The sequence below is a fragment of the Haemaphysalis longicornis genome, unplaced genomic scaffold (assembly GCF_048455015.1).
Source record: "Haemaphysalis longicornis isolate Haplotype H1 unplaced genomic scaffold, Haemaphysalis longicornis Haplotype H1 scaffold_9, whole genome shotgun sequence".
Lineage (NCBI taxonomy): Eukaryota > Metazoa > Arthropoda > Arachnida > Ixodida > Ixodidae > Haemaphysalis > Haemaphysalis longicornis.
In genome coordinates, this window is record NW_027526460.1 from 157,094,365 (window position 1) to 157,108,663 (window position 14,299).

The window sequence follows — 14,299 nt, forward strand, 5'->3', positions numbered from 1 at the left end:
ATGGTGAGGGCGTTCTTGTGCGGCAAAATTAGAAGAAATACATGCAGTCTGTTATGCTTCGTTTCAGGTTACACGATTGCGGGCGTTTTCGTAAAGCGGCCAGAATTGCGGTAGCAATACGTGAGAAGCCTTTAATAAAGTTTAAGAAGTAATCATCCGCAAGAACGTGCGGATTTCCAGTTTAGTTTGTGGGCCTCACCTCTGTAATGCAGTGCAGCCTGCCAAGGTGCCCACCATGGGTTCGAGCGAGCCAAGCCGTAAACGGCCGCGGCGGCCCTCGCCACGCGTGCAGTCACTCCGCAAAGACGAAGTAGCTACTCAGAACGTGGTTTTATTCCGGGTAATCCACGGTACAGCAACCAGCCCTGGTATTACACTCCTAGCCCTGGGGCAGAGAGGGGGGGGGTACCCGCCGACCGTACGCTTCAAGCCACAGAGCCCGACGCGCAGGGGGGGTACTCGGCAGCTGTTGTTCCAGTGGCGTAAGCCACCGAAACGCTGCGGGTGATGGGCCCGGCAATGACCGGAACCGACCACCAGACTGACTGAGAAATCCAACTCCCGGTACGTTCGCCGACCTCACAGAAGTGAGAGAACGGCGGTCGCTCAGGCCGAAGCGAGGCGAGCAGCGTGCAAGCACGAAGTACCTGTCGGAGTCGGCACCCAGCCAATCTCTCCCGGGTCCGACCGAAGCGCGCGCCCGCCGCCGCGAGCCCCTCGGCGGGGCCCCTACGTCACGCCCCACGTGGCCCACGGGCCGGCGCACATTGGTCAGCCCGTACCCCCTTGCAGGGAGAGGGCGCGAGGGGCTATCCTCGCCCCTCGGGGAGAGGGGATCGCGGGCTACGTGCTCGCGTAATTGGGAGTAGTCCCAATTAAGATCCCCACAAGTTTCAGACCGAAAAGGTGACTGCTCAAAACAATTTTAACTAAACTCTCATGGGCTGCGATATTTAAGCCTGTTGGAGTACAAGGTAGTCAACTTTTGAAAAACCTAACGTTTATTCTAGGCGTCTATTGGTGGGCAAAAGTTCGAACTTTGTTTAAGAAACAGTGGACACGTTACAGCTGCACTCTACCAACGAATGTGTCAACTCGCACAGACTAAAGTAATTCCTCTTCTGCTGACTGCAAATTGCCCATATCCTGAGCAGTCTGAACCCACTCGTTGCTATTACGTTTTTTTAAGCAAAACAATTACTAATTACTAATTACTCGAGCGTTTTCGCCATCGCGGAGACTTTGACCTTCATCTGACGGCAGCTGTGAGGTAGCGCGTGCACGTGACTCGCCGGGCAGTGCTCCACCGACAACATCGTTCGCCACCCGCGGTCGCCGCTGCTTCCGGCTTGGCGCATGCGCTCTCCGCAGCTGCGTCGCCGCCTGAAAACGTAACTCGCGCGAATGAGCGAGTCGAAAGTACACCCCCTGGAAACTTCGCTAGTCAGACGTCCGAGGCCTCCAGCGAGGTCCTTCGGGGATGAAATCCTCGGGCAGACAGCGCACCGGTTGACTGCAGCGCCCTCTTAGTAAACTTGCCCATTTTGCTACAGAGACATTTTTCTAAAATTAAGTACTTGCTTTGATACCTTATCCTGGCAATATATTTCTTTGAACCATTTTTAGGGTCCGAATAAATGTGTAGAATTTTTGAACTGTACTGTACTATTGATACCTCTGATCGTCTCTCACCCAAGAGTGCAGCCAACCACTGCTAAAAATGGCGCCCAAGCAGAAGACACTAATTTTTCACTTTTAATTCCAAGAAAAATAATTAAGGCGAGGAAAATAAAGCGAAGAAAATATTTTACAACGATATTTATTTCGAACAGCCATTTTATTTTTAAAGACAAGACTCAATGGCAAATGCGGTGACTGCGCTGCAAGGTGCACTGAGAGGGCGCCACGGTCATTGGTGTGCGGTTTTTTGCGTGCTTAATCGCTGCGGCGACACACCGTTGTAATGAAAAACTGGCCCAGACGGCAGACTAGCCTAAGCCAAATTTTCAGGGACTATCGCGGGGGCATGATCTCTTCTATGAACCTTCGTTGAGAAGTGGCTTGTAACCATCCCTCAGATATCGCCGGCCAAACTGCTTTACTGGAGAGGGTCCGGAATGCCAAGCGCGGAAAGCTAGCGACAGAGACTGAGCAAGAGCTTGGTGTTCGGCGCGGAACACGCCGGAAGCGGGACAACAACCGTATACACAGGAAGGCTTTGGATGAATAGTATAACAATTACAGCTAAACTAAAGGCTAACCAAGCTAAACCAAAACTTAGCCAGGCTAAGCCAAGCTTTCGCTTTGCATATTCAGGGTCAGCTGAGCTAAGCCGCAATCATTTTTTTCTATTGCACGCCTCCATCGAGTTGTCTGTCTTTGCCTACGTTTGGTTTTGTCTCTCCGCAGATATTCCAATACAGTAGTAGTCCACCGCGTGTTACTTTTCCGCATTACATGTCCACCCCAACTCATGTTCTCTCCTTTGAATTCAGCACATCATCCATCGGAGTTTTCTCCCTAATCCAAAGCACTCACTTCCTATCCTTAAGCTTTATTCCCATCAATCATCTTGTTGGGCCGACCTGAGTTTTTTAGAGAGCAGCTGTTGAGCGGCCGCTCCTGTGCTTTCTCGTCTTCCCTCGCCGCCGACCCTAGTGAATCAAGAGAACGAACGCGACACCGAACAGAGAGCGAGGAGGACAGCGGGCAAGGAGAGTATGGCGAAAGTGTGAGGAGAAAGCGGTATGCCGTGGGTGCTGCGCGAGGCGGCGGCGGCGCGCTACGAGATAACGCCAGCGTAGCGTGCGCCATCGTGCGTTCGCCGTTGACGCGGTCACTTTCTGCGGCGAAGGATGTGCTTCGTCTGCCGCTGCAGCTACACCAGCGGCCCGAGCAGAGGTTTAGCGCCACCAGCGCCAGAACCCAGAGATGCACGTCGTCAAAACAGCAGCCATGCGCCGCCTCCTAGAAAACTCAGCAGTCCGCACTGCACTCAAATTTCGCTTTAGGGAGCATCGTAATCACCAGCAAAAATTCTTTAATGTTCTCGTTGAGTCCCCAAGTTTCCGCACCATAACTCCCACCCGGGAGTACAAATTGGTTGTAAACGATCTTTGTTAGTGATATTTTGTGGCCGATTGTTCATTACTTTAGGGTGTTTGACGAATGATGTTTAGTCTGTCGATGGTATTCACTGAAATGTTTACGGGCGATTTCTTCGCTTGGCAACGTTGGAAACAGCCATGTCTGTGCCGCTGTGCCTGCGTCGCGCATTGCGTCCGCATCACGCAAAAAAAGCAGTGCCCGGAATCCGTCGTCTGCACTGTTGCCACCCGATTCGCGCCCATGGCGTCAACAGATAGAAATAATCGTAGTGACATTGTGTGGTGATGCTATACTTGCGCTTGAGAATTCCGCACCACCACGGAAGGATGGAGGCGCGCTAGCAAAAGAAAACGCGCACGACGCACAAAATGCCTACGCTGCAGCGGAGTCCCGTGACACATGGTTACAGGCATGCGCGCCACGCCGCTGAATGCAACCTATCGCAATTCTCTCTCTGATGTCTCTCTCGTGGTTTGGCTCGGCGCTCACAACATGCTCAAAATAGTTAAGTCGGTTCGCCTCTTATAGCATTAGATCGTCCGGACTGAAAGATGCCTTTTCTGAACGTGTATTCAACATTACTTTTGTCTTACTCGTATTTGTCTTTAATTCCGCGACAAGGCTTTCCTAAGTACAGCTTGCCAAGTATGTCGCAGGTCACCGCTGGTATCACTGAAGAATACAATGTAATAAATGTTTCCCTTTTTACTCGTATCCTGGTTTTCTTTCGCTCAGTCTTCCTAGGCACTCTGAATAACTTGGGTGAGATGGTGTTACCTAAGAAAACACCATTCTTAATGGGAAAGTTTGCACTGTCCTTATAAAGAGTTATTGCGCCGTGCATTCCATGCATATATTCTGTAAAAGCATGTGTACGTCTCCTCAAGGGTTTCTACTGAATCAAAAAGTCTTTGCTAACAGGGTATAGAGAACAACGGACGACAAATGTTAGTAGCTCAAAGTTATTTTTGAGCTCAATGCATCCTGCAAGCTCCTTGGACGCTACTCGATAATTTTTTTTTGTTCTGATAATGACAGCGCAAGTATTGTAACTTGAAGTGCAATTCAAGGCGAGGAAGTGCGTACGCACGGCTCTGCTAATCTTGACGCTAACACAACTTGAGAACGCTGTTGCATGCGCTTGTGCTGGCGTGTCGTGCACACTTGTATGCGTCACTTTGTGCACGCACTGCTCGTGGTGGTGCTACGCCGATGCACGATATGAAAAAGAAATGTAAACAAGTATTCCTTGCGTGATTCGATGAGATGATTCCGCAATCAGTAGATAGAGACACCGCAGCGTTTTACCGCCAGTTTGGCTATAATATTTATAGATGCCCATTTGAGCACAGATAGCTGAAAGACTAACACTATTTGATAGGCAGAGTAGCCCAAGTAAGTTCACAAGCAAAGCTCTATAGAAGAATATCAGCGAAGAAAAATTTCACATCCACATGAAATGTAGCCGTAAATTCATCCCGCAACCCGATTTTTTTTTCAACTGCGAAGTTTTCCTTACAGTTGTGTAGCTTTCTTTTGTAGCCGTACGGCAACATTACAGGTGGATGTCAAACTTTTCTTCGCGGAAAGTTATACCACTTGGGGAGATTTCATCTAAATCTGTTTGATCGAGAGAAATATCCCTAACCTTGTACCTCGAACGGTACTAAAAAAATATTTAAAATTATTTTAAAAACAGGGATCACCGAGAAGAGAAAAAAAAGCCAATTTTGGCACAGTTTATCCAGCTTTGTTACTTCAGCTTACCTAGGGGTGCAGTTCCCACCACTGCCGACGTCTCGGGTCCGACAAGGACTTCCCCGAAGTCGCCAAGGCCACGGGCACTGACGAAGAGGGTGCATTCCCGTCCGGGTTTGAGGGTCAAGGTTATGTTCTGGTCGTATGTCCGCCTTAATACACTGTCAGCGGTATCGTCAAGATCAAAGTCTCTCCTCGCCACCTCGAGCGGATCGGCTGGCTCCCAGCGCACGCGGTAGCCGAGTGGCTTCGAATTCCACGCCATGGGCCCGGAAATGGTGACAGCCAGTTCTCCTTGACGTTGCCCAGACGTCGGCGGAAGGGCCACGATTGCGGAAGGGGCTCCGGGAGCTGCGGGCAGATTTACACGTAAGGCCCGGCTTTTTACTCATGGCACAAAGCTTTTTTGGGTGAAAAGTGCACGCAGATATAAGAACGGCAGCATAGCGACTTCAGTATCATCCAAATATATATATATATATATATATATATATATATATATATATATATATATATATATATAGTCTGGAAAGATAAAAACTCACCCAGAACGCGAAAAAATAAGGTTAGTAGAGACAGAGGCACACGAGAAAGACGTAGAAAATAGAAATAAGTTTACTGACGTTTCAGGAAGAGGACTTCCTTTCTTCAGAGTACAGAATAAGTTCATTTCAGATTTATATATATACACAAAGTGTAGCAAGGGCGAGGGCAAGGTAAGAGAAGGGAGAGTTTCGTTTGTACAAATGGATCATGGTTGGTGGGTAGTAAAAGAATGAAGAGAGAGCAGGAAAAATATATAAAAAGGATAATAAGAACACACAGTCACACGGTACGCACATGGGAAAGAAAGAGAGAAGAACCAAACAGAAAGAATTAACAAGGTAATTCCTCCCTCCTCCGTGGCAACAGGGGTGAAAGAGGGGTCAAAACAAGGTATTCCCATGCACGTGTTTGACAAGGCCAAGAAAAATTAGTCACGCAGAACGAAGAAGGTCCAAAGAAGATATACCTATGCACACAAAGGGCGAACATCAAGTCCATACACACCCGTTCTAAGAATCAGGGTAAGGTCATTGAAACATGGGACACTTGGCTTCTCTTCGTGGGAGGCAAGGGTCGCGCCCAAAAGCAGCAGGACAGGCAGTTTCGACAGGAAATGAGTATACATTGGTATACAAAGAGCGGGGAAAAAAAGAAAAAAAAGGACAAGGTCAAACAAGTTATGAAAAGAAAGAAAACAGGCAGGTGCACGCGTATGACGCGGCAGCTCTCTTTTCTCTCTTTTTCTTTTCCATGTGCGCACCGCGTGACTGTGTGTTCTTATTATCCTTTTTATATTTTTTTCCCGCTCTCTCTTCAGTCTTTTACTACCCACCAACCATGACCCAATTGTGCAAACTCTCCCTTCTCTTACCTTGCCCTCGCCCTTGCTACATTTTCTGTATATATAAACTCTGAAACGAACTTATTCTGTACTCTGAAAAAAGGAAGTCCTCTTCCTGAAACGTCAGTAAACTTATTTCTATTTTCTACGTCTTTCTCGTGTGCCTCTGTCTCTAATAAGTATATATATATATACTATACTCCAAAGCAAAAAGATCCCAAAAGACCTCAGCCTAAAACTGAGTTGTGCCCTTGGTGAGCTCCCTCCTGAACTAGCTGCCAGGTGGCAAAGTCTTCTCAATAATGCTTCGCTTTCCCTCCTAGAAATTCTTAGAGACCACTGTACTAGCCAACTAAGCCTCTTCAACGACCAGATTGAAGCTCTTTCGCTAACTGAGCAGAAGAAAATAGATCTCAATTTTTTTATAAATCGTAAGGAAAATGATCTTTGTAATAGGCAAGCGGTTAAGTTTCAACGTGACCAGCTTCCCTTGCGAATTACAGCTTGCACTGTAGAAAATCAGCCTTTCAATAGCCCGGACAATGGAGTATTAGGTCATGCAATGTTGCCCCTCGATACAGAGATTGCTTTAGTAGAACCTCATCCCCCAGCCAATAATCCTATAGAAAAAACGAGCTCCCTCACTACCGGCCCCAGCAACGTCATTGACATTTCCAAAACACTAAATGCCGACGAAAAAGCTATCCTAGAACGAGGCCTAACTTTCTGTCCCACAAATAATCGTGTTAATGAATACGAGTTACATAAAGATCTCACTGAATTTTCGAATTTTCTCGGAGAATGAGACTAAGCGAGTTTTTTTCGGAAAAGCAGGACCCACCTGACATTAACGAATGCACCCTCCACCCTCCTAGCACTTGGACTCCAGATGTAGATCAATCTCCAGAATTAGATCTGTACTTAAAATCAGTATCAAGAGAAATATTGGCAACAACCAAGCGATCAAACAAACGCAAGAACCTGACTCCGTCGGAAGAAGTTACCCTGAATAGCCTATCAGCCAGAACCGACATAGTCACAAAGGTGGTAGCGTAGTTGTTTTACCTATGGAAAATACAAAGATAAAGCTTATAGGCAGCTCAATAACCCTTGCCACTACAAGCCCTTCGATAGCGATCCGAGCCAAGAATACAGCCTAAAAATCCTTCAGAGCCTCACAGATCTGCTATCTAGAGAATTAATAACGACCACTGACTTAAACTTCATGAAACCGAATAATAAGCATGCAGGCCGTTTTTACCTCCTCCCAAAAGTCCACAAAGTCCCCGTAGAATTATTGTTCACTGCCGACATTCCTGGCAGACCCATAGTTTCGAAGAAAAATACCCCAACAGAAGCATTATATCTTTTTCTGAATCATTACCTATCTGATATTCCGACTCTTCTTCCTTCATTCGTTCAGGACACCCCCCACTTCCTCCGCATAATAGAAGAGATAAATAAGGGTGGGCGCCTACCCAGTTGAACCCTCCTTGTTAATCTTGACGTTGCCGCATTGTATACAAACATCCCTTTCGTCGAAGGCATTGAAGCTATTTCAAAAACTCTATCAGAGAACCCGCACCAACATGCGCCAGAAGTGTACATAACTTTGTTAAAACTAGTTTTAACTATCAACTATTTTGAATTCGACTCTTCTTACTTTTTGCAAGTTTTTGGAACCAGCATGGGTACTCCATTCGCGCCGACCTATGCCAACATTTTCATGGGGCCACTTGAAGCCACTCTATTAAGTTCTTTTCCGCATAAACCTCAGGTTTACCTCCGCTACATAGACGACATCTTCATGATTTGGGAACACGGTCGCGCGACTCTAGAAACGTTTATATCTCATCTCAATTCTTCGCATCCGACTATTAAATTCTCCTGCCAGTATTCTGAAAAAGAAGTGAACTTCCCAGATACTACCGTAATTTTAGACAACGGTGAACTTAAAACCAGGCTTTTTAGAAAACCAACTGACAGGCAGCAGTACCTAGACTATAAAAGCCATCACCCGATACACTACAAGCAAGGGATGTTTGTAGGACAAGCCACCAGGCTTAGAAGAGTATGCAGTGATGACAGTGACTACGTAGAGCACCTAGATGAACTCAAGTCCACCCTTATTTTCAGTAACCACCCCAAAAGCTCGCTCGATCAGGCGTACCAACGTGCATCTAATCTCAAAAGGGGTGACGTGCTCAACAAACAGCGACAAAACGAAAGCGCCAGGCCGCCTGACCTAATAACTAAATTTTCAAACGCCCTCCCAAACGTAAACAATATACTGCGCGTGTACTACCCCATTTTAGCCAGTAACGACCGACTTAGAAAGACTTTCCCGGAAGCTCAAAGGGTTACCTACCGGAGAAATAGGAATCTAAAAGATATTTTAGTGCATGCTAAAACAGGGCCTTCAAAGCAACCAGTCATAGCCAGCTGCTCCCGCCCCAGATGCAAACAGGGTGTCGAACCGGAACTTTTTCGGGTTCGGTTCGGGTTCGGGTTCAAGTCTTTCGGGTTCGGTTCGGGTTCAGTTCCGGCACACCATTCCGTTCCGGTTCGAACCGGTTCAAACGGGTTCGAATGGGTTCGGAGAAAAAAAAATCAAGCGTGTTTTTTTCTGTTATTTTTTTTGTGCTCGGTTTTCGTTTCCTTGTCAGGTTTCCTTGTCAAAAACGTAGCCATAATGTAGGTTTTTTTGTGCAAATGTTTTGTTTTGGCCAAAAATAAACTTTCCATCACAATAAGCAACCCTGCAACGCTTTTTTCAACTTTGTTCGAAATCGTCAATGCTTGCAGAAAGTAGTCAACCAACACATCTAGTACTTAGATCAGGGAGTCGGAAAGTCCCTCAGACAAAAAGTACTGTTTTGTCCCCATCAGATAACTTACAAACTTGCTTGAAATATTTTTCTCTCTTCCCCAGTCTTGGCGTTCCTCTACCGCTGGAATGACGTCATTACAGCGATGTAGCGGCTATTTGCCAGCTTTCCTTAAGTTGGGACATTAAAATGAAACCACAACAGCGAAGCAGAAACGGAAGGCGTATCTGCTGGGACGAGCAAATCCCTCACTGCTCCTCTGTGCTGGCAATAGCTATATCTTTTGCAGTGCTTCCAGATGCGAAGATAACAGTGAGAGCGTTGATCTAAAGTGTTGAAGAGTTCTTTTAACTGTAAAATGTACTGCAAAATGTTTTCTATAGTAGGTCGACGATTACAACATCAACTGAAGCGAAATGAAAAATTCGCTCGGACACATAAGACTGCGTATTTGTATGAATTTGAAAGCCCGGCTTTTTATGGCCGCAAGTTCATTTTTATTGATTTAGTTTCTTTAATTTTTATAATTTCATTTAATTTATTCTTGGATCACAACACTGCAGTTTTATACCCCGCAGTTGGTTTCTTGAGGCAGAAAATGGCGGACGATTACGACACTCGCTAATGCGAAATTTGAGTGCAGCGCGAACTGTAGTCTTCTCGGCGACGGCGCATAGATGCTGTGCATCAGGAAGTGATCGCGTCATCAGCTAATGCACGACGGCGCGCGGCATACTCTGTCGTCATCTCGTAAAGGGTATCCACAGTGAAGCACGTCTCGCACGGTCACGGAATTACACCCTCCCCCTTACACTTTCCTCGTACTTGCAACCTCCGTTTTCCTGCCAGCTCTATCTTCGGTGGCGTCTTCGTTCTCTCGGTTACAACGAGTCCAACGCTGAGGGACTACGCGAAACCACAGGAGCGGGTGCTTAAGGGCTGCGCTCTAACGCATGGCTCTACGTAGCCGCTGTGCATCCATGTGATCCACTCCCTTCGCCGACAAGTGACGGGCCGCACATCGTCTCCAAATAATGCGTTCTCGCCACAGTCTCGCCACTCCGACGCCTTCCCCTCGGTGCATCTTCGCCAGAATCTTCTGGTAATGGGCAGCCTCCCTGCAGACTGCCTATTGCCCCGTCCTACTAAGCAGACGACCCGTCCGTCCACAATCGTTTTAATGCGCAGCATTCTTCGCCCACAGCAAGGACCGTGTAACCCCTTTTATTTCAACAAAAATATCGATTTCGCGGGAGTTCCACCTGTAATCGCTATAATAGCGTAAATAGAGATAACTGGTCGCACAAAATTTCTGAAAAACTAAAAAATATAAAAAGTAATCACCGAAACTGGCCAACCCTGTGACACCCTGCATTTCCACAATAATAAGGATTTCGGGAAATTTCCACCTGTAATCGTTATATAGGGTAAATGAAGATAACTAGTCGAGAAAAATTTATAAAAATTTAAAAAATAAAAAATGTAAAATAATTGCGGAAACTGGCGAACCGTGTAACACCCTGAATTTCCACAATAAGGCGGATTTCGCGAGTTACAAATGTAATCGTTATAATAGCGCAAATGGAAATAATTGGTCGAACGAAATTTTGAAGAACTATAAAATAAGAAAAATAATAAGCAATTAAGAAAAATGGGAAACCGTATAACTGCCTGCATTTCCACAATAATGGAGATTTCGCGAATATTCCATTTGTAATTATAGCAGCGTCATTTGAGATAATTGGTTGGACAGGATTTATAAAATCCAAAAAATTGGCTGTAGAAACTCACACTGAGGACAAGCGGCATAGAAATGCTACGCATAGAAATGCGGCATAGAAATGCTACGCATAATTGTTTGAATTTCTTAAAAAAATTTTTAGTACCCTGGCGTGCCGCCATTGCACAGTATTTTGCGTCTCCGCCGCCTCTCCCCTCCGCCCGGGCTTCCCGTGGCGGGCCGCCCCTCGTCCCGAAATCACGCATCCTCGCAGGAATCGCCTGCCTGGCAGGCAGCCAGGCAGGCAGGTAGTTTACAGGCGAGCGGGAAGTCTTTTTGGCGCGCAGGAGAGCCTGAGCGCCCATCTTTTTTGGTTCCACCAAATGTCTAGGAACGCACGCGCGCATGCACCCCTGTTTTCGCAATTAAAGGCAAATAATTTTGCATTGAAATGAATTGATTGGTCTGCTACGCTTTTTATGTACCCCTTGTTTCAACGGCGCTTTAGCTTTAACACGAAATCATTAGCACTGCTAGAAGTCGAAAACAGTCCCGCATCGGCGTCAACTTCCGACTGTCAAGCGTGGCTGGTGTCGTTTAAAGCGGTTTCCTTCTGCTTATCTTTCATATGCTAACGTACCAGTAAGAAAGAAAGAACGGCTTTAAAGGGGCCCTGAAAGGCGTTTTGAGCACACTATTGACTAGCACAATCGTTAGATTGGGTCGTCAACATCATCTGTGCCAAGTATTACTCTTTTACGCGCAGCGGAAAGCTCACACTTTTGTTGCAAAGTTTGTCGCTTTTTTCTCACCCTTTCCTTCGTGTTTTTGGACGCCGCCATCTTCACACGTCTACATCATCGATTCCCAGATGTTCGTCATGAGCTAGACATCCTGCTATTGGGCGGCTTTTTGACGCATTTCCGGCAAAGAGATGAGTCGTCTGCTCAGCGTCGGCTCGCCGGCTGATCTGCCAGCGGAGTGCCGGAGTGCTTGGACATTTTACGACAAACGAAACAAGTGTAAACAAACGCTTAACCGTTTGTATTGAATGCAACAGGGCCATAACACGACATGAATATTCTCTTACTTGAGTACGTTCCATAAAGAAAGCGTTGAAGCCCCGTGGCACTTCTTTCTTGCAATCGCAGAGAACGCCCTGAGCCGAATGCCCGGGTTTGACGCATACATTTTATTCACCTTCCAAACAATCCAGAGATGCGTTTCGAATGAACACAACGTCACAACATGCGTTGCAAGTCCGAACCGCGATTGACAGACGATGGGTTGCCTCCTCCTGCCCCTCGTAAATTCGGCACTCACCTCGCGCGCGGTTTGCGGGGACGAACAGCAAGTCACTTAATTCTGGCGCACAAGCCGAGATGGCTTTCAGCCACGCACACTGCACATACCCCATGCGAGGTTGAGTCGTACGCCGCTCGAAAAAGATAATCCAGACCATGGGAAGCACTATCCACCCGCAGAAGCACAACGTCGCATTTCATCGCGAAACAAAGGCGTCCACAACACACACACCATCGCCTCCTGTAATGCCAAACGCATCTCGCACTTCCAAATGGGAGTGAGTAGTATGCCTGCAGTGCCCATATGCCGCGAGGTGGGGCCCCAAGCTGAACCGGGATCACGCAACCGTAACTGACTTCTAGAGCGGTTTGTGCCTTGTTGCCAGGACAAGCGATGCTTGATATTGTCAAAGAAATGGTGCTTGCTCCAGCGCGAGGAAGCTCAGAGCCGTGGCGGAGCATATTTTGCCAACGTTGCCGCTCTCCACCACGCACCGCCCCAAGCTGAACTGGCATTTTGTGCACGGATTCTGTATCGGTTTAAAATGTCTTTTTCACATGCCGCCGGCAGGAATTACCACCGCCACAAAATAAGACCCGGCACCAGCGGGGCCACATGTGATACGGCGCTTTTTAGATAAACAGTGTGCTGTGCATCCAAGGGAGCGAGCGCAGGATCCTCCCCGTGCGGCTACGAGTTCGCCGCTGATAAAAAGTCACGCGCCGCCGATATGAACTTCAGCAACGTACACCGCGAAGGGGCAAGGCCAGGCCGCCGCACACATGGGGCCAGATTTTTCGTTCGCTTTTCCAGCCTTGAGCGGTGTGCGGGATTCATGGTGTCAACAAAGCTTGCCCGTAGCAGACGGCTGTGTGAGCAGCGCAATAGCGGAAGTACGTCACCGCCGAGGAGCTCAGCATCATGGGAGGGAAGGCTCGCTCGCCGTCAACAGCGGAGAGTAAGTTGAAAGGAGGAGGAAACGCGGCGCGACGATAATGCGCGGTTTTTGATTTACGATTTCTCAGCTAATACTCATCGCTTCAACAAAATTCTTGCGGGAGGAGATTGCTAATACATTGCTTTATTTGGTTACATGTACATCCACGCATCGGCGGAAGGTATTTCAGGACCCCTTTAATGACTCATTGGACGCCGTGTACAGGACGACATTGGGTAGGGAACCACCGGAGATAGGAACTTGCTAAATTGCACTTAATTAAGCGGTAGGTGAGAGCGGTTGGGCTCTACGAAAGATAATAGCTGAGTAAAGTCACAAGCACCTGTAATTATTCCTCGCAGAGAGAGGGAAAATGAACGTTAAATAAATCGAGGAAAACTTTCAGAGAGGCGTCCTAATTCAAGGGGTAGAGTCGACAGTCGTTTGCTTCAAGAGAAACTGGTCTTCCAGGCCGGAGCTGGCCAAGGCTTTCTCCCAAATCTCTATGGAAACGTGTAGGCTGGGTGGATCTAGGGTGGACTTGTTGCAGCCGCCTACTGTGTGTATGAGGTTCCCAGGCTCCCCACAGAAGCGACGAAATGGAGAAAATTGTTTCCCGTCAAAGAGGTGAAGACTGGTGATGTGTGGGAAGGTGTTAATCCGCAGTGCACGGAATAATCTTTCGTGGTTATTCGCTAGCGATTAGTGCGGGAAGGAATACGTTCTACGGGAGAGCCTTTAGTGCTAATTAATTTCCTTGTCAGTGTACAGGATGCAAGCGCTCGGGCTGGGCTTCATCAGCGCTGGCTAAGCGGGTCAAATGTCCAGCCACGAGGTTGGTGATCTTGTCTGCCAGCGATGCCAGTATGAGCTGGTGCCCATACAATCCTGGCTGGTCTCGTTGGTGGTCTCTGCTTGTTCATTCGAAGTGTTTTAACATGCAATAGACTGTTGGCGAAGTTGCGCCACTCCTGATAAGAGTCTGTTATTAAACTTTTGGCGACCCTTTGGCTAAGCGCACGTGCTATCGCCTATTCCTCAGCTTGGAAGGGGCTGTGTTCGGGGGTTGAGATGCTACACCTGTGGAAGACTGCAGAATGGTAGCACGAAGAAAGAGAAGGTATCGGAGAATGCTATCGGGTGTTTTTCGCATCAAACCAGTTGATCGTTCCTTTTTTTTTTCAGTTTAGTTGCTTCCTAGTCTTACCTGATATATATACACATTTTGAGAACCTTTTGGTGAATAATGCATTAGG

The 14,299-nt window shown here is 47.3% G+C and overlaps 1 protein-coding gene across 1 annotated transcript in view; it reads right to left on the minus strand.

The window, feature by feature from the left end:
* The window catches only part of LOC144152539 (uncharacterized), a 111,713-nt gene that overhangs the window by 35,547 nt on the left and 61,867 nt on the right, over window positions 1-14,299 (minus strand). Inside the window, exon 6 of the mRNA XM_077683833.1 lies at window positions 4,876-5,217. Coding sequence (XP_077539959.1) covers window positions 4,876-5,217 — 342 coding nt within the window. The remainder of the gene's footprint in view (window positions 1-4,875; window positions 5,218-14,299) is intronic.